The following is a 17137-nucleotide window of genomic DNA, read 5'->3' as shown; positions in this document are numbered from 1 at the left end:
TAAATAAATTTTAAAAAAATTATAAAAAAATTATAAAAAGAGACTTGCTTAAAATAATGTTCCTAATAGCAGAGTCCGTAAGGACAGAATGGCAGAGGTGTAGACACGGCCCTGAGCAATGGCCAGTTTGCACCCCTGTACTCCTTGGGTGTTAGGTGTTGGCAGCTGGTGCTGTGGGAGCCACACAGCTTGGACCACGTCCATTCTGAAAGTGGCCGAGTGCCAGGAGCCAGTGGGACCCAGCAGCCTGTCAGTGTGACCCGGCAGCCTGTCGGTGTAGGAGGCCGGGGGTGGCCAGGGCTGAGGGCGTTTGGAGCTGCCCTGGGATGTGCTCCAGTCCATGCAGTTCTGCTTCCTCGGTGGCCTGGCCACTGCTCGAAGGGCCACCCTGCTGCCCGGCTTCCTGGGCCCCAGGGTGTCTGAGGGGAACCACTGAGGACCTGGGGGTGTGATGGCGGAGAGGGGAGGCCTGGGAGGCTCTACCTCACTCCTCGCTGAGATGACAGAGGGGGCGTGGGGAGGGGGCCTGCCAGAGACGTGTGTGTAGAGCCCTTTCTAGACGGAGGCACCGCGAGCAGGGGCTGCATCCATTCCTTTCTTGGAGCTGCCTCAACCCACTCCTCCTGCCAGCTCTACCTGTGGCCCGACGGCAGGAATCAGTCCGTCTACGCACCCGGCAGGCTCCCGAGGCACGATGAGCCCCGCAGTGCTCGGCCTGGGCGGCCCGAGTCACAGCTGTGAGGCTTCTGAGTGGTGCCAAGGGGATGGAACACATCCTGCAGCCCTGTCCCCCAGAGCAACAGGGACCCCAATTATGACCAGACCTTTCTCTCCTAGCTGTAGGGTTTCTTTTGTATAGGGAAGAGCGCCAAGGCCAGAGAGCAGGGGTGTGTGTGTGTGGGGGGGGGGGGTGCGGGGGCGGTGAACTGCCTGGGCTGGAAAGCGAGGTGGGGCCGTCCACGGTCAGGCCCCCGTCTGCCTGACGGCGGTGCGATCTGGCCTCCGGCTGGGACTGGCTGGCTGGGAAGGAGATTTCCCTGCTCTGGGCCTTGTTTTCTTCATAAATATACAACGGGATATTAGATTAAATCATGACTTCTGCTTTTAAAGCCCTTGACGGTATTTCACAGAAACTCATAAGTGCTCAGTGCCTGGGTGGCTCAGTCTGTTAAACATCCAACTCTTGGTTTTGGCTCTGGTCATGGTCTCAGGGTCCTGAGATCGAACCCCAAGCCCCATGTCTGGCACTGTGCTCAGTGCAGGGTCTACTCGAGAGTCTCTCCCTCTCCCTCTGCCCTTCCCACTCTAGTAAGTCGGTCCTCCTAAGTGTTCAGTGCTGGGCAGCTTGGGTGGAAACCAGCATGGGGCGAGGGGCTCCGAGGACGCGTGAGGCCAGATGGCCCTGGGAAGGTGCGGGACTTTCCGAGCCTCTGTTGCTTACTCTATAGAGATCACACCCAGAAAGTTGTCAGAACAAGATGGGTGCCTGCAAAGCTCCCATCTTTGGGGTTTGGAGCACCGTGGGGGGGGGTGTTAGTCATATCATCTGTGCCTTTCTAAACCCTTGCCTTTAAATACTAGTTCAGGTGCCTGCCCCTCCTCTCCTGCCCCCTCCCACCCCGCCCCCAGCTCTGGGAGCACTCCTGCCCTTGTGGGTGCTCACAGGACCGTACATCGTGGCCTCACGGTGTGGCTTTGGGCCAGTAGCTAGTTGTACGTGTGTCAAACTGAATCTCCACAATTGGACGAAATTCCTTGAGGGGGACACTCTTCTTCCACAGCTGTCAATCCTCCACCCTGGCCTTGGAAGCAGACATTTGATACATATTTGTGGGTCCAGGAGCCCAGACCAGGACGCAGAGGAGCCACAGCCATAACCAGCATATGGCCCCTGCTTGGGATTCACATGAGATGTTCTAAGGAGGGGAAGGGGACCCACAGGGGCCTTACAGCTAAAAGAGTGAACGGGAACGGACGAGCCTTGGCAGCTTCCCCCCTGGAAGCGTGCTGGACAGAGCAGGTCCCCACACTTACCCCAGACACTGCGGATGCTCATCAGCGAGCTGGAGCCAGCGTACAGCCTGTGCCTGTGCTTCCGCCAGAAAACTGCCAAGAAGCTAATTCAAGAACTCCCAAAAAGGAAGGCTGATTTCATGTTGCTTCTCATTTATTAATTGTTCTAAGTTGTACAGTTATGAAAATAACAAAACCAAAGCCGGAAGCCCAGGAATATTTACACTCTCTCCTGTGTAGTGAGGTCAGTCTATGTCGTTGCACAGAGTGGGTATGTTTGGTACCACAAGATGTTCATAAATCGGACAAAATCAGACTAACAATTATATGTACAGTAAAATAAAGGGGGAATTCATTCAAGTATCAAAATACAGAGACAAAGATTAAATAACAGTTTTATTACAATTCAGTCCCATTGCCACCCCATTAGCAAGCAACAACACTGTTGTGAACCACACCTGACCAGCCTCCCGCAGGCCCAGGCATCTCAGGAGTGGGCCTGGGGTCAGGCTAACTCTCGCGTGTGGGACCGATTGCAGCCGTGTTTGCTGCCGATGCAGCCCGAGGCTTCTCGGGGAACTCCTGCTAGAACGTGGTGCTAGAGACCAGGGGGATGTGGGGCACTGTGAATGCGGAGCGGCGGGAGGGGTCCTACGAAAGCAGGAGAGGGGCAAGTGGAGAACCTGTGGCCGGTGAAGACACTGGGTCCCCTGAAGTCCGCCTAGAAGGGGCCTCGCACAGCTCGGAGCCCACTCGGAACTCCGACAGGTGCAGAAGCTGAGGCTTTTCTACCTGAAGCCTGTCCTTGGAGTCACACCACTGCTGTCTAGGGAATAGGGAGTACCTGCCCCGGAGGAGAAGTAAAGAGGAAGGAAAGATCCAGTTCCTACCCTGCTCGACTATTCAGAAATAAACCAACCTCAAAAGCAAACCCAGAGCCAGAGCGCACTAGCCAAGGCTTTCCAATACAAAAACACCCTGAATAAATATATAGCAGCTTCAAGGGGAGGAAACACCTACATATGATTTAAAAACAAAAAGACAGCTCGAGCAGCTCATCGTAGTGTCTACAGTTTGCTGTTTGGACCTGCCGCCTCCAGAGAGGTGCATGTAGCCAGGGCCAGGCCTCTTGCAGGGGGGAGGGAACTGTGCCAGCACCGCATGGTGGCAGCTGATGGCAGGCTCACGGGCCTTGAGAGAAGCAGGAAGCGAAGTGATGCGCAGGCATTGAGGTCCTTGTTTAGTACCGGAGAGTGGAGGGTCCCCTACCCCTGCCCAGAGAGGGGGGTGCCACCCCTGGGGTCCAGCCTCAAGTTGGCAGGGGCCAGGCTTTCTATGTCTGGCCAATCGCAGGGGTTGTGAGTGTGCCAAAGAGCACTCTCCCTGCACAGAACCCACAGGGAAGGTCAATTCACAGCCTTTGCTGGGAAAGAAGTCCCACGAAGCTGAGGATGTGGGCCCAGGGAGCAGCCTGCCCCATGCCAGCAAAGCAAGAGGGCTGCTCAATTGCCCACAGGAGGAAGGGCTCCCCTCTGTTCCCTACTCTGGAAGCTACCAGACAAGCAGCTGAGCCGCCTCTGCCCCTTGGCCTCACGGGAATTACCCCGGTTGCCTCTATCAACTTCAGGAGTACAGAGCAAGATTCCCAGTTAAAAAACCAAGCAAGCCAGCAGAAGGGTGGTGGCAGTGGTGCACCAGGACCCCAGCCCACCCCGAAGGTCACACTGGGGGAGACTCGAATCAACTGTCACCTTATTTAGCCTTCTCTACACTTGGAGCCAGGGATGAATCCAGCAGCTGAAATACAACAGTCAAACCAATAATTCAGAGAATCAAAGTGAGTCCTTAATCACACAGACCTGATTAGACAAATCACAGATTGGCAGGTAGCAGTCTTAGCGACCTACCTGTTAATGCCCGAAACAACGCTGCTTTTTCTACTTTCTGACTGAACTCGGGTGACCCGAGGCCACCGGGCAGCATGGGCAAGTGCCTGACCGCCAGCAGGGCAGGCACCCAGGGGCGGCCCAGGGCTCTGGTGCCGGCTCAGACTTTGTGGCACCAGGAACTGTCCCTCAGCTCTGGCCTCGGGGCCTGCACATTTGGAACCCCTGAAATGCGCCGGGAGCCTTTGCTTTGCCACGTGTCTCTGCGGCTGTGTTCTTACCGCAGAGGCGGTATCCAGCTCCGGACGGGCACGAGAAGTTGTGCAGCTCGTAAGGAACAGCGACAGACGTGGTTGGGTTTGAAAGGTAGACTCGAACAAACCCGCTCGATTTTGCCCACTCGTGCCTGCTTTCAGTGCACCCAGAGGCCGGCGCCTTCCTGGAACACGCCAACATCCTGTCCTGAGGACAGAAGGCTTCTCAGACTGGCCTTATAGCCATGCTTGGGTCCCCTGCCCTCTGATCCGATGGCCGCCTGTCTAAAGGTTGGCAGTTTAACCTAGAGGTTTGAGCCAAGTCTTAAAAATTCATTTTATAGAAAAGTTGTTTTCTATTAAAAAAATGTCTTCTGGTCAAGTCACTTCTTGACTCTCTGGAGTTCAGTCTCATCTGCTCGAGGCCTGGAGTGCGGCTTGCTCTGTAAGACCTGGTGGTGGCAGGTCCAGGCCAAGCAGCCCCAAGGAGCTGCGACAGGTAGAGGCTGGGCCTGGGTCTTCAAAGCTGCAGGTGACACAGTGGTGGTGGCGGCGGTGGCAGCGGCGGGAGCCTGTGCTCCCCACGTCTGTGTCTCCGCAGCACGGTTGGCTCCTCAGTGGCTCAGCTTGGCAGAAGCAAACACAATGGGGGGAGGAAAGGGTTAACCGGGGGGCCTGCACAGGGTGGAGAAAACTGAAGGGAAACGTGGAAGCAGCCTGACCGTCCCGCACAGCCTCCCCCGAGCGCCCAGCGCCCACTGCGGCCTCTGAGCGGGAGGCCCCAGGACAGGCGGGCAGACAGGACACCCTCTCTGCTTCATCACCTGGGGCTTCTGCTCTGAACTAGCTGCTGGAGCTGCCCGGCTTCTCTACTGGTCTACGCTTCCTCCTGGAACCGTTGCTCCCGTTCCTGCCTCTGAGCTGATCTGCCCTTAGTGGCGACTGCGGCTTCTTTTAAACCTCAGCTCCACCATCCCAGCTGGGCAGCCCGTACGGCCTCCCCTCTCAGGGGACGCAGGGGGCCGAGGGTGGCCAACCGGGGAAGGAGTGGGTGGTGGCTGCCTAGCTCTGACCCCACACCGTGGACAGGTGTCAGCCCCCAGTGGGCAATGGGCTCCCTGTCCTCGAGCGGCTCCGTTCTGGGAGGGAAGAAGGCAGACCGTGTGTGCTGGGACAGGCCTCCCTCTGGCCGGGGCCTACGGAAGGGCCTGCCCCTTGGCGAGCTAGGCCCCGGAGCCAGCCTCCTCGTGACTCGCTGGCGAAGACCTGAGGGGCCGACCGCATACCTGCCGTCCCATTCCTCGGAGCGGAAGGCCCAGCGGGACAGGAGCCCTGCTGAGAGAAGCCAGCCCGCGGGGTCCAGATGCGCAGAGCTCCAGGCTGTGGAGTCAGGCATGTGCCCGAGGCCCTTGGGCCCCTCACAGAACGCAGTTGGACCCTAGTCAGGCCACACCGCTGAGCTCGGGCTCTCCTGCGGGGAGGCCAGCACCATACAGCAGAGGACAGAGGGACAGGGCCACAGGCCAGCGTGAGCAGAGTGCAAGGGGTTCTGGCACCAGTGGTCACAGTGGTTGGTTGTGTCAGGAAAGGTGCAAAAAGACAGTTCTCTCTGGGCAGCGGCAGCCAGCCACGGCTCGGCACAGAAGACAGGAGAGGGGAGCACACATGCCCGCCTGCTCAGAGGGAGTGGTCACTGGCGCTGTCTGGATGCTGCTTGAAGACTGCCCACCCCTCAGGACTCACAGCACCTTCCCGCTGAGGCCTCCTGGGCACACCAGGGCACCCTCAGCCCTCGGGGCGCCCACTTCTGGGGCAACTCACCCCCCTCCCCGCCAAGCTGTCCTCGCCCAGGGGGGACTTCACAGTGTCCGGTGGTGTTGGGTACAAGCTGTGAGTGGAGAGTGTCTAGAGCTGCCGCCCGGGAGGAGAGCAGGTCCCCCCAGGACTGCGGCCTTGGTGTCAGCAGCCGGAAGGAGAGCTGAGAAGAGTAGAGGTCGGATGGCAAGGCACAGTGAGACTAGTGGAGACAGGGAGCGAGCAGTTAGAAGATAGTGGTCTCATACTTGGTGCTGAGGCTCCGCTTAGAGTCTGGCTTAGGGTCCACAACCCAGGAGACGCTGGCATGGGACTGGGTGTCCGGGTCCAGGTCGGGCGGTTCCAGCTGCCAAGAAGGAGGGCAAGGGGTCAGAGAGGGAGCACCGGGCTGGGCCGGGCCAGGGTGGGGGCACCAGGGCCCAGCTGTCCCTTCCTCCTGCCGGGGCCATGCTGATGTCATGCCAGCACAGGGCACATGAGGGGCAGCCTCCGTTCTCCTCGAAGAGCAAGCTCCCTAGGGCTGGGGTGGCAGGAGTGGCACCCTCCCGGAGCTTCACAGGAGGGCTACCTCTAGGCCTCTCAGGGGCAACTTCTCAGAGCTGCTTAGGTAAAAAGCCTCATGCTCTGAGCCCCAGACCTGTTCATGGAGGCAGGAAAACACCAAGCCTCTGGTTTCCTGGGCCAAGCTGAGGGCGCACCCCGGGTGGGCCTGTGCAGTGAGGACACACAGACAGACAGCTGAAGCAGACGCAGGGACAGCAGGAGGGCAGCTCAGGGAAGAGAGGCACTAGCATCTCAGAAAGCTCACAGTCACTTCAGGGAGACTGACACACAGACAGCAGGAGGTGTAAAGACCTTGACTCCGGGACTAACAGACGGCAGCGGTAGGTAGGAAGGACGATGGGTGGTGCAGGTGTGACAGTGACAACAGCGACTATCAGGGGGCAGCGGCACCTGGGGTGCAGAGCAAAGCAGACACAGACACAGGGTGGTGTTACCAGGGGTGCCCGGCGAGGGAGGAGATGGAAGCCCGTGAGGGACAGTGGGGGCTCATGGGGGAGGTGCTGGATGCTGCGTGAGAAGCCCCTCCTGGTGCCCGCTCCACCCCAAGCCCCCAGAGCCCGCTGGGGTGGGGGGTAGGGGTCTGGGCCCACGTACTGCTGACTTCCTCGTGCCAACCCGAGGCTTAGGCACTGGCTTGGAAGACTTTGTTTCAATCGTCTCGGCAGCGGAGGCCCCTAGTGGCCGGGACTTTTGGGCCTGCAGGGCCAGCTGGTAGGCCACCTCAAACGCCTGCCCCAGCGTCAGGATGATCTCGTAGGTCAGGTTCTGGGAGGAGACAGAGCCCAGCTTCAGCACCAAGGTCAAGAAGCCACCAGACGGACCCCTTTGCCCGGACCCCCGGCCCAGCCTCACGGCCCTGAGCACAGGCTGGTGGTGGTGGTCAGGGGCGCGGGGGGTTGCTGACCGGAGCAGCTATGGACTTCTCAACCAGCGGATGTGAACAGAGCAGGGCCGGTGTTTTTATTCGGTTCCTGTTCTAATGTGCCACTGACGAAGTTTCTGAGTGTTGTGCCCCCAGCCCTGTCTCCCCACAAACCCTGCTTTTTACTGGGTGAGCTTCCGTAGCATTTGATCTTCAGGAGCGTGTGTGCTGTGTTACAGCAGAAATGACTGGGAAATGTGAGTTCTGGGTAAAAGTGGCAGGAATTACAAGTATGGGTAGAGGACCCCCTTTACCTTCAGAACAAACCCCATGAAGTTGCTCACATTATAGCCCCTTTTCAGACGCGGAGCCCATTTCTAAGACCACACAGCTAGCAAGTGGCAGAGCCAGGTGTCTGATGCCAGGCTGGAGCAAGCATGGACTTCCTGGGGCTGAGAATGCCTGGCCAGCTGTGTCTCCAGAGATTTGGGAACTAGCTATTCTCCCGAAGATGGCAGAGCTCTGGAGAGGGGCCTGGGGGGAGGGCCCTCCCCCCCAGCACCACTGTGAAAAGGAAGCCGGCTGTCAGGAGGGCACTGCTGCCCCCCAGAGGAAGGCACAGGGCACTTCAGGGAACCGGCCCCTGCAGGGCTGGGGGATGGGGTGGCGAGTGGACATGCAGCCGCAGGGAGGAGACCCCTGGCTGGAAGCGGGCAGGGGGGGGGGGGGGGAACCTGTCTCTAGAACCCCAGGTGAGCCACCCTCCCCCTCTGTGCTTCAGTTCCATCACTGTCTACAGGGGCCTAGCCCAGATGGCCGCTGGGACCTCACCCGGAACCAGACGCTGGCCCAGTGCCACCCGCGTGCTGAGACAGCACGGCCCTGAGGCCCCCTCTGACTGCGGGTCGCCACCCACCACGTCCACTGTGCTGAAAACATGGCAATAATGGTGGCTGGTCTGCAGGTCCTTGGTGATGTAGGCAAAGGTACAGAGGTCCTCTGGGTCCTGGGCCGCACAGGAAATGTTCCGGATCTCGTGCTCCGCAATAACATTCTGCCAGGGAAAGTGGGGTCTGGAATCCTCGGCCCGAGGCACACCTCGAGCCTTCTGCACCACCACCTTTTTTTTGTTCCAGCCCAGGCTGTTAGCCCAATGCCACGACTTCTCTTATCAGTCTGTCTGGTGGTGGTGGGGGTGGTGTCTAACCTTGCCCAATTTAGGTTTAGGGGTCTCCACCCTGGACCACAGCAACCGAGGGGTAAAACGTTCACATGTGACCACCAGCTCTCCAGGGTTGGGGCAAGGTGGGGAGGGCATCAGGCGGGTGGGGTACCAGGTGTGGAGCATGGGGGGAGTCCTTTGCTCCTTAAGAGAATCACATCGCTAGGTGTGAACAGGTAAGAGGGACCCACGCTGAGGAAGACCAGGGGCACCTGTCACTTGGGCAGGGCCCCAGGATCAGGACGTGTGGCAGCTGAGAGGCAGGCACCTGGGCAAGGCAGTAGGAATACAGAGGAAGACAAAGGGCTGGGAACACACTAGGCAGGGTGCCCAGCTGCCAGGGGCTGGGCACTGAGGGTAGGGAGAGGGATCCCCTCCCACCAACAGTGCTGTGAGAAGCGCACCTTGTTGGAGGCATCGATGAACTTGACACCTTTGTATGTGATGGACAGGATGATAGTGGGGATCTTCTTCATGTGCTCGGTGGATTTCTACAGGAAACGAGGAGTGGGCCTGTGAATGTCCCTTCTCAAGGCCACGCCCCTTGGGGCCCCTAGGCCCCAGCCTCCCCCCAACCTCACATAATGTGCAAGGGCCAAGAGGCTGCAGCAGGTGCCCCTAGCGAAGCCTCCCATCCCTGCCAGCCCCCATCCACCTCACACACAGACAACCTACCCGCATCTTGGCACAGGCGTCCTGTGTGGATTCTGTCCCTCGAAGATCTTTGATCAGCATGGAGCCCAGATACTGAGGGAGCAGGGCAGTAGCCAGGCTGGGACCACAGTCAGACGGTTCCCTCTCCCAACCTCCTTCCCCTAGCCTGTCTGGGAGGCCCCCGCCCCCCAGGTGCTGGGGTGTCCGGGGAGCAGAGAACAGCACTGGAGCCCTGGACCCGGCCCCAGGGGCAGGCAGCAGGGAGTCTGGCCAGGCCGGGAGGGCACGGGCAACTCACATTGGCTTCGTAACCGCAGGACTCGAAGATGAGTTTCTCTGGCTGGTGTTGCCAACTCTGCACTGGGGCGTAAGGCGCAGCCAGGCTGGGGGGCCGAAGGGTCAGTTTGGCTTCGCGCTGCTCTTCCTGTACAACAGGTGGGGTCACAGATCTGCCTACCCCCTCCAGAGGAACTCCTGGGTGCTCTGCGGGCTCCAGCACACTGAGGGCACAGGAGCCAGCCACGGGGGTTCAAGGGTTGTGGGGGAGGGTGGGAGACAAGCCAAGCAGATGCACTGTGGCGGAGGGGAAAGGTGGAGAGGCAGGGACCTAAGCCACCTGAAGGCAGGCTCTGTGGGGAAGGCTCTGAGGTGGAGATAGGAAATGACTAAAACCAAAGAGGGGAAAATAAGTACAAAGCAGGAAGGATTCCAGATCCCTGGAAGCCCCACCTCCAAGTCAGGGCCTCTGGATCTGATTCTGGGATGGGCAAGTGTCCAGCGCTAGGGAGGCATTTTATATTGTCTCCTGAGGTGGAACCTGGTGCAGAGGAAGGGGCAGGAAGCCACCGAAATGCACGTGCCAGCTGACGGGGGCCCTAACTAGGATACAAAGAATGGGGAGGCGGGAAAAGAGGAAATATTTATGATTTCTGTTCCTGGCACTGTGCAGAAGTCTGATATGGAACAACTGAAACTCCTGGAAAACATGCTTTTTCAAATCTTGTCAAATTCACAGCTGTGCCTGTACAAAGGTGAAGGACATCCCCAGGTACTGGAGATGAGGAGTATGAGTCAAGAGAAAAAAGCAGTGAATGGGGTGGGTGTGAGGGACAGGTGCCAATCCTGTGTCCAGCTGGCAAGATGGGGGACAAGAGACAAAGCCTGGGATCCATGTGTAGGGCAGGAGGAAGGGCAGGGAAATACAACCAGGAGCCCGAATGCAAGGCCCCGTGAGGGTGAACCAGGACTGTGGGCTGGGGCCGGCCTAGGGCAAGGGCTTCAGGGCACCCAGGGCCCAGTAGGGGTTGAGGAGCTTCTGTGAGGGTAGATGGCACAGCTAGATGTGCCTCCCTGCTGCACCTGACCCTTCCTGCAGAAACACAGCAGGAAGAACGGAGTCTAACCTGGGCTGTGATTTTGCTGGGTAGGTGGGGTACAGGGTGTGGAGCTGTGGAGGGGAGAAAGCTGCTCTGGGGAATAGGAGGGCAAGCAACCGGGGACCAAGAAGCAGCGGAAATGGGACAGAAATGGGGCAGAAATGGGGCAGAAATGGGACTGGTGGCCTGAGGGGCTGGAAGGTAGAGGTTGTAGTCAAAGAACAGACAGTGGATCTGAACTTCTGTGGCCACATGCAGTGACAGCTGATGATAGTCATGTTGTTATAGCCCTGGGAGTCTTGGGGCTGGATGCCAGACATAGGCTGGGTGGGGCTGAGGAGAGGAGGCAGTGGCTTCCTCCTGCTGCTGATCCTGGCACCTGGATCATAGTGGCCTCCTATCCCCCCTTCTCCCACCCAGGGTCTGCCTCAGGGGACACAAGGACAGTGAAGGGTTCTGGGGGCTCTGGCCTGGTCTGGGGACCCCCGTTCACAGCTCCCTGCCTGCCCCACCTGGACTCTGAAGCGCTCTGCTCGGGAAGGTGCTGCAGGGTCATGAAGACTGTCATGCCGCCTCTTGCCTGTGTCCCCAGGAGGCAGCAGCAGGTCAGCAGAACGGCCAGTGCAGGAGTCATTTTGGCTCAGTGGGGACGATGCCTGGGAGAGCAAATCTTGGCACTGTGGTGGGGAGAAATCCAGGTAAAACTTGGAACCCGTTCAGCCAGTCTCTAAATTGTAGATGTCAGCCAGTGCTGGGGCTACTTAGGGCCCAAGAGGGGCAGGTGTATCAGTGAGAATTGGGGTGAAGCTAAGGACCGATACCAGAGGGCACCAAATAGACGGCACGCTGGCCCACAGACCTCAGGGGAGCCTGGCCCCTGGGCCCAGCCCAGGTACAGTCAAAGCAACCAGCTCTGACCTGCCAGGAGGCCCTGGCGTCCCAGTCCTGCGGGCACACAGTCACCATGGCACCCTCACTTTACCAGCACACTCCTCGGCCTGGAGCCGTAGGGGAAGCTGCTTTTATATTCATCAAAGATAGAATCGTCTGTCATAATTCACTGCAGCTCCCTGGGGCACACGACCAAATGCAAAGCATTTCCTTGAGAAAACACACAGCGCTGTCAGCACCCTGAGGTCCTGTCTCCTCAGCTTTTATAACTGAATACCAGCCCTGCATTTGCTCCTCAGACCGGGCTCCTGTGTACAAGGGGGATAAGATGACACCCACTGGGTGAGGCTGTGGGAATGGGTGGAGGTGCAGCACCTGTTGGGCACTCTGGCTCAAGAACAGATATAGTCCCAGACCTCCGTGGGGCCCTGACTCTAACCTGCAGTCAGGGATTATCTGGCTTGAGCAACAAAGCATCTGTGAGGTTTTTAAAGTCGCTGCTTCTCTAGTCCACCCCACTGCAGGGATTTTACTTCAGAGGACCTGGGGAGGGTACAAGTCCTGTCATAGATCTCCAGCTTGGTCTTGGGTTCACATCAGACTATCTGGAAGGGGGTCCTCCTGCCCCTCACCTGAACTGCCACTCATGCCTAACAGCTGGGATTTGGATATTTGTTTTCCTACTTTTTCTAACATTTTATTTTCTACTTATATTTCAACTTGACGCTTTATCATAGGCCCCGCCAGACTTCTCCAATGGAGATAGGAGGCACGTAATTGATAAATAATCAAGTCTTAACAACTCCTGCCCCATACTCCTCTCAAGATGTGCACCGGGGGCAGACTGGCCCCAGTGACAAGAGGTATCAGATTGTTCGCACCTCTTCTATGGAGGTCACACTGTCTCCAAAGAATTCCTCAAGAATTCTTTTTAATTCCTAGCAATACAAAGAACACACATCTCTCCCTTTCCATCCCTCTCCGACTCACCCTCAGCTGGGAAAACCGTGGGGGCTTCTGGGGTGGTTCCTCATAGGGCCTGTCTGCGAGCGAGGCGATGATGCGCTTGCGATGGCCAAGGAGGTGCACCTTCAGGACCTGGACGGGGGTGGGAGGAAGGGTCAGGCTGTGCCTGCACCCACAGCTCCTCTCCCACCCCCAGCCTGCACCCTTGGGGGGCCAGGCCCGGCCCAAGCACAGGCTACACTCACGTTGACAAGCTCCAGTTCCCAGAGGTTCTTCACAGTATCAATAGAGCTGTAGCCACTCGACAGGAAGGAGTGCACATAGTCCTGCAGCCCCAGGGAGTCCAGCCAGGAGGGCACTGATGGGGGGCTGTTGCCATCATAGCCCAGAGCTTTCACCTATGTGCCGAGAAGGGGTGGAAGGACTGACATCACAGCCCTCATGGGACAAAAGCCCAGGGGCCCCTCCCTTCACACAGCCCCTTCTGCTGCTGCTCTGGTTTCGGCTTCCCTATCTGAGAGGCAGGGCTCTGAGAGCACACCAGCCTGGGGCAGACAGCCCTAGAGGGAATGGCTAGGGGGAGGAAGGGTTTGCAGAAGGGCTCCCACTGAGCTCTGGCAAGGTCACAGACTTGGTGGCACCTGTGAAGTGAGTACTGGGCTCACTGGTGGGACTTGTTTGTACTTCCCAAGCTTGGGGTGAGTGGAACAAGCAAGGGTACGCTGGACTTATTAGCACCAGTGAGGTCAAGGGAGAGACCTGTGGGCCTACTGGCCCCTGGCTCTCCAGGGAAAAACTGCCTTGTCTGCTGCCCTGAGCATCCCTCTGCCTTCCTGAGGAAAGTGTGATGTTGGGGGTCAGATGCAGGCTGGCCTGGTCTTCAAAGTCAGGAAAGAACCCAAAGAGGCTCCAGGTGACAGGTCAAGTCTGTGGGTACCAGCTCCTGTGCTGGGCAGAAGCCTGGAACCTCCCTCCGGACCCTGGACTGAGTCAACTGTCCCTAGTCTCTGCTGCCTTTCTGGGGCCTTAAGACTGGGCAAGAAGGCAAACAGGCCTCTATGCTGCCTGCTGGGTCCCCCAGGATGCAGGGCAGACACCTTGCAGTAATCTGTATGCCCTGGAGCTGAGTACTTTCCCTCTTCTGGGTCCAGGGGGCATCAGGGAGGGGCCCCGGCTCCAACCCAGGCTGAGGCTACAGAGCTGCCAGTCACCTTGGGCAGGGACTTTGCTGCCTGGAGAAGCTTTCGCCGGTGCTGGGGGTCAGTGATGCCAATATCCCGCAGGTCTTGCTCCTCCATCACGTTAGACCCCTGCAAGCAGAAGAGATTAACGTAAGCACCCTGCCGAACAGATGCAAGCCTAGTGGCAGCTTCTTGTGGCCCCTCAACCAAATTCTCCTCCTTCCCCAAAGGCACTAAGAGGAATGCAGACCCCAGCAACCCACAGAGGCCAGACCAGGCAACGAGAAGTCTTGTGCAGGTAGGGGGTGCGGCAAGCAGCAGACAAGTCTGCCCAGACAGCCCACTCCTGCCTGAGCAGCCCCCAGGTGAGCTCCGCAGTGCTGCGTGCCAGTGCTGATGGGGTCTTGGAGGGCACAGTGTGCCCTGACCCACCCTGAGTGCATGTGCCTCAGGTTCACAAGCATCTGAGAGCTTCCTCACAGACATGCTTTCCTAACTTGAAGGCTGTAGCAGCCAAGTCACATGGGCAGCCTAGGAACCAGACTCATCCCAGGGAGGCAGGGAGCCTCAAAGCGGAGCCCTTAGAAAAAAAGGTGTCTGGCTGGCCAGGGAACTGGGGAATGCTAGGGCTGGGCCACTGAACGTGATGGGGAGGAGGAGGGCTGGTGCTCACAGGACCCCAGTGCTTTGACTCGGATTACCCCATTTCACACTCATGACCTTGGCAGTTGTCTGCATCCTTATTTTGCGGATGAGGAAAAAGAGGCACACAGGTCAGGAACGTACTGAGGCCACGCATCTCGTGGTGGAGCTAAGACCTGGCTGCTCCCTGTCTCCGGCCTCTAGGAGGATGTTATACCCCTCACAGTAGTGTTGCCTCGTAGGTTTTATCAGATTATGATCCATGAAAACTCACAAGTTCCATCCCGCTTTGGGCCCAGCATGCCCCCAGAGGCAATTGATTGCTTTCCCGAATGTCCCTTCAGAGCCAGCTTCCCTTTCCCACTAATGGAATTCTTGTACATGTTGTTTGACACCTTATTCTTACTACTTAATACACAGGCGTGCCTTGGAGATATTATGAGTTGGGTGAATATTGCAATAAAATGAGTCAAATGAAATTTTTGGTTTCTTAGGGCATATCAAAGTTATCTCATACAATACTGCAGTCCATTGAGTATGCAATAGCAATTATGTCTTTAAAAATTATAAACATAACTTAATTGTAAAATACTTCTAAAAAATGCTAACCACCATCTAAACTTTCAGTGGGTTAAAATCACAGATCATTGTAAAAAATAATGAAAAAATTTAGAATATTGCAAGAATCACCAAAATATGACACAGACACTAAATGAACAAATGCTGTTGGAAAAATGGTGCCCACAGACTTGACTGACACAGAGTTACCACAAACCTTCAATTTGCAAACAAACAAACAAACAAAAAAAATGCGGTGTCTTCAAAGTACAATAAAGCAAAGGGCAATAAAACAAGGTATGCCTGGACACAGGAGATTGCTCCCTGTCAGTACAGGTAAACTTGCCCCTTTCTTCCAAGCTGCATGATCACGGAGATTAGAGACATACTGATATTATAAAGTATTTACCCAGTTCCCCACTGAAGGAGGACTATTTCCAATTTTAGCTTTTACAAGTAGTATTGTAGGAATACTCCCATATGTGCGTCATCTCAAGGATGGTTATCCAAGAGACTGCTTGGTCACAGCGTATTTAGAAGTCTAACATGTATCTATACTCCCATCAGTGATATGGGTGCTAGATTCCTTGCACTGTCAGCAACATGGTGGAGAAATGGCTCATCACTGCTTATTTCTTATCGTAAGAGCGTCCTACTCATAGGGGCACCATGGCATCTCTCCAGGTTTTATCAATCAAGCATTTACATAACAATTACTGTCCCACTCCACATTCTTGATGCTTGCTAAAACCCACTTAATAAAGTGGACTGTGGTTACCTCCACTTTATGCTCAGGAAGTTGAAGCCCAGAGAACATGAAGACCTTGTGGGGGTCACATATGTAAGCATGGAGCCAGGATTCGGCCCGGGGCTCCTGTCCAGAGGCTCTAGGACCACACGTGTGGGAGCATCCGTAGCTCCTTTTCCAGGAATGACCCCCTGATAGCTTTTGTGTGTTTATCTCTGGAGGTGCTGATCTTTTCTGTATTGAATTTGGAGAAATTCTTTATAAAGAAAATTAATGCCTTTTATCTATGAATAAGAGACATTTGTAAGACATTTGTTTTTTTTCCAGTTCATCATTTGACTTTCATGTTGGCTTTATTTGTGCAGAAATGTTATTGGTCTGTACCTGTACCTTGTAGAGCTTCCCTCAGTGCTATCAGACTTAGAAAGGCCTCTTCTCTTCCCCTCTCCAAGATTTATAAAAACAATTCTTGCATATTTTCTTGCTGTAGTTTTAATTTCATTTTTTATAACTAAATCTTTAATCTATCTGGATTTTTAAAAAGATTTTTATTTACTTATTCATGAGAGACACACACAGAGAGAGAGAGAGAGAGGCAGAGACACAGGCAGAGGGAGAAGCAGGCTCCATGCAGGGAGCCCGACGTTGGACTTGATCCCGGGTCTCCAGGATCACTTCCTGGGTTGAAAGTGGCGCTAAACTGCTGAGCCACCCAGGCATCCCAAGTTGTCCATTTCTTGAAGGAGCTATCTTTTCCCTACCAATCTGAGATGACCTCTGATGTTTCCTAAATTCCTGTGTTTCTGGGATTCTTTCTGGACTATCTATTCTACTGATGTGAGTATTCCTATGCCCACTTTACAGATAAAAGAGGTTGAGTGACTCATGGCAGCTCCAGACCATCACCCGGTGGCCTCACCTTTGTACCTGAGCTACACTGAATGCCAGTGCGGTAGCCTCCTCGGAGCCTGTGCATGGTGACAAAACCTTTGCCCCACAGAGGATACCTTCCAAGCGTTAAGCTCAAGGAAGCCCAGGTGGAGGGAGCTTTGAAGCCAGGCTGGAAGCTCCCTCTGCTCAGCCTGCAGATAGAACACACTCCTTTGCAGGGTCATCAGGGAGGCCTGGGCCTGCGGAAAGGCCCCTGTGAAAAGGGCACCACCCCAGGTGAAGCCAGCTCCTTAGTCACCCCAAGCCCAGGAGTCAGCACCCAGAGTTCCTGTAGTCCCTCTGGGCCCAGGTTTAGTGTGTGCTGATGGGAAAGGCAGAGAGAGGCAGCTACCCGCACAGACTCTCTGCCTGATGATGAGGACACTGGTGAGTTCAGTTCCTGCATAGAACAGTGCACTTCAGGAAGTTTCTGAAGTCCTGCTGAAGCTCCAACATTTACTCCCAACCCCTCACAAGCTTTTCAGGCAACATTAATGCTGAATTGAAGACAACCAGGAAGCCCAAATCCAGCTGGAGACGGGGCCTTCAGTACTCAGTCAGGAGGCCCGGGGGCT

At 56.2% G+C, this 17137-nt stretch overlaps 1 protein-coding gene across 12 annotated transcripts in view; it reads right to left on the bottom strand.

The window, feature by feature from the left end:
* Window positions 1-2149: 2149 nt before the first annotated feature.
* The window catches only part of ANKS1A (ankyrin repeat and sterile alpha motif domain containing 1A), a 179939-nt gene continuing 164951 nt past the window's right edge, over window positions 2150-17137 (bottom strand). For 4 of the 12 annotated variants that reach the window (XM_072730510.1, XM_072730531.1, XM_072730558.1 and 1 more), the window contains 11 exons: window positions 13715-13813; window positions 12749-12901; window positions 12528-12635; window positions 11159-11323; window positions 9569-9694; window positions 9292-9363; window positions 9021-9107; window positions 8311-8448; window positions 7127-7297; window positions 6824-6922; window positions 5975-6314 (listed from right to left, as the gene is read on the bottom strand). In XM_072730510.1, the coding sequence (XP_072586611.1) occupies window positions 6195-6314; window positions 6824-6922; window positions 7127-7297; window positions 8311-8448; window positions 9021-9107; window positions 9292-9363; window positions 9569-9694; window positions 11159-11323; window positions 12528-12635; window positions 12749-12901; window positions 13715-13813 (1338 nt within the window). In that variant the 3' untranslated portion in view covers window positions 5975-6194. Of the gene's footprint in view, window positions 4780-5974; window positions 6315-6823; window positions 6923-7126; window positions 7929-8128; window positions 8449-9020; window positions 9108-9291; window positions 9364-9568; window positions 9695-11158; window positions 11324-12527; window positions 12636-12748; window positions 12902-13714; window positions 13814-17137 lie in introns of those variants that run through there. The other 8 variants (XM_025990780.2, XM_072730549.1, XM_072730550.1 and 5 more) reach the window with 4 other exon arrangements.

Source organism: Vulpes vulpes, chromosome 1 (genome assembly GCF_048418805.1).
Source record: "Vulpes vulpes isolate BD-2025 chromosome 1, VulVul3, whole genome shotgun sequence".
Lineage (NCBI taxonomy): Eukaryota > Metazoa > Chordata > Mammalia > Carnivora > Canidae > Vulpes > Vulpes vulpes.
This window is presented reverse-complemented; position numbering and strand designations above follow the sequence as displayed.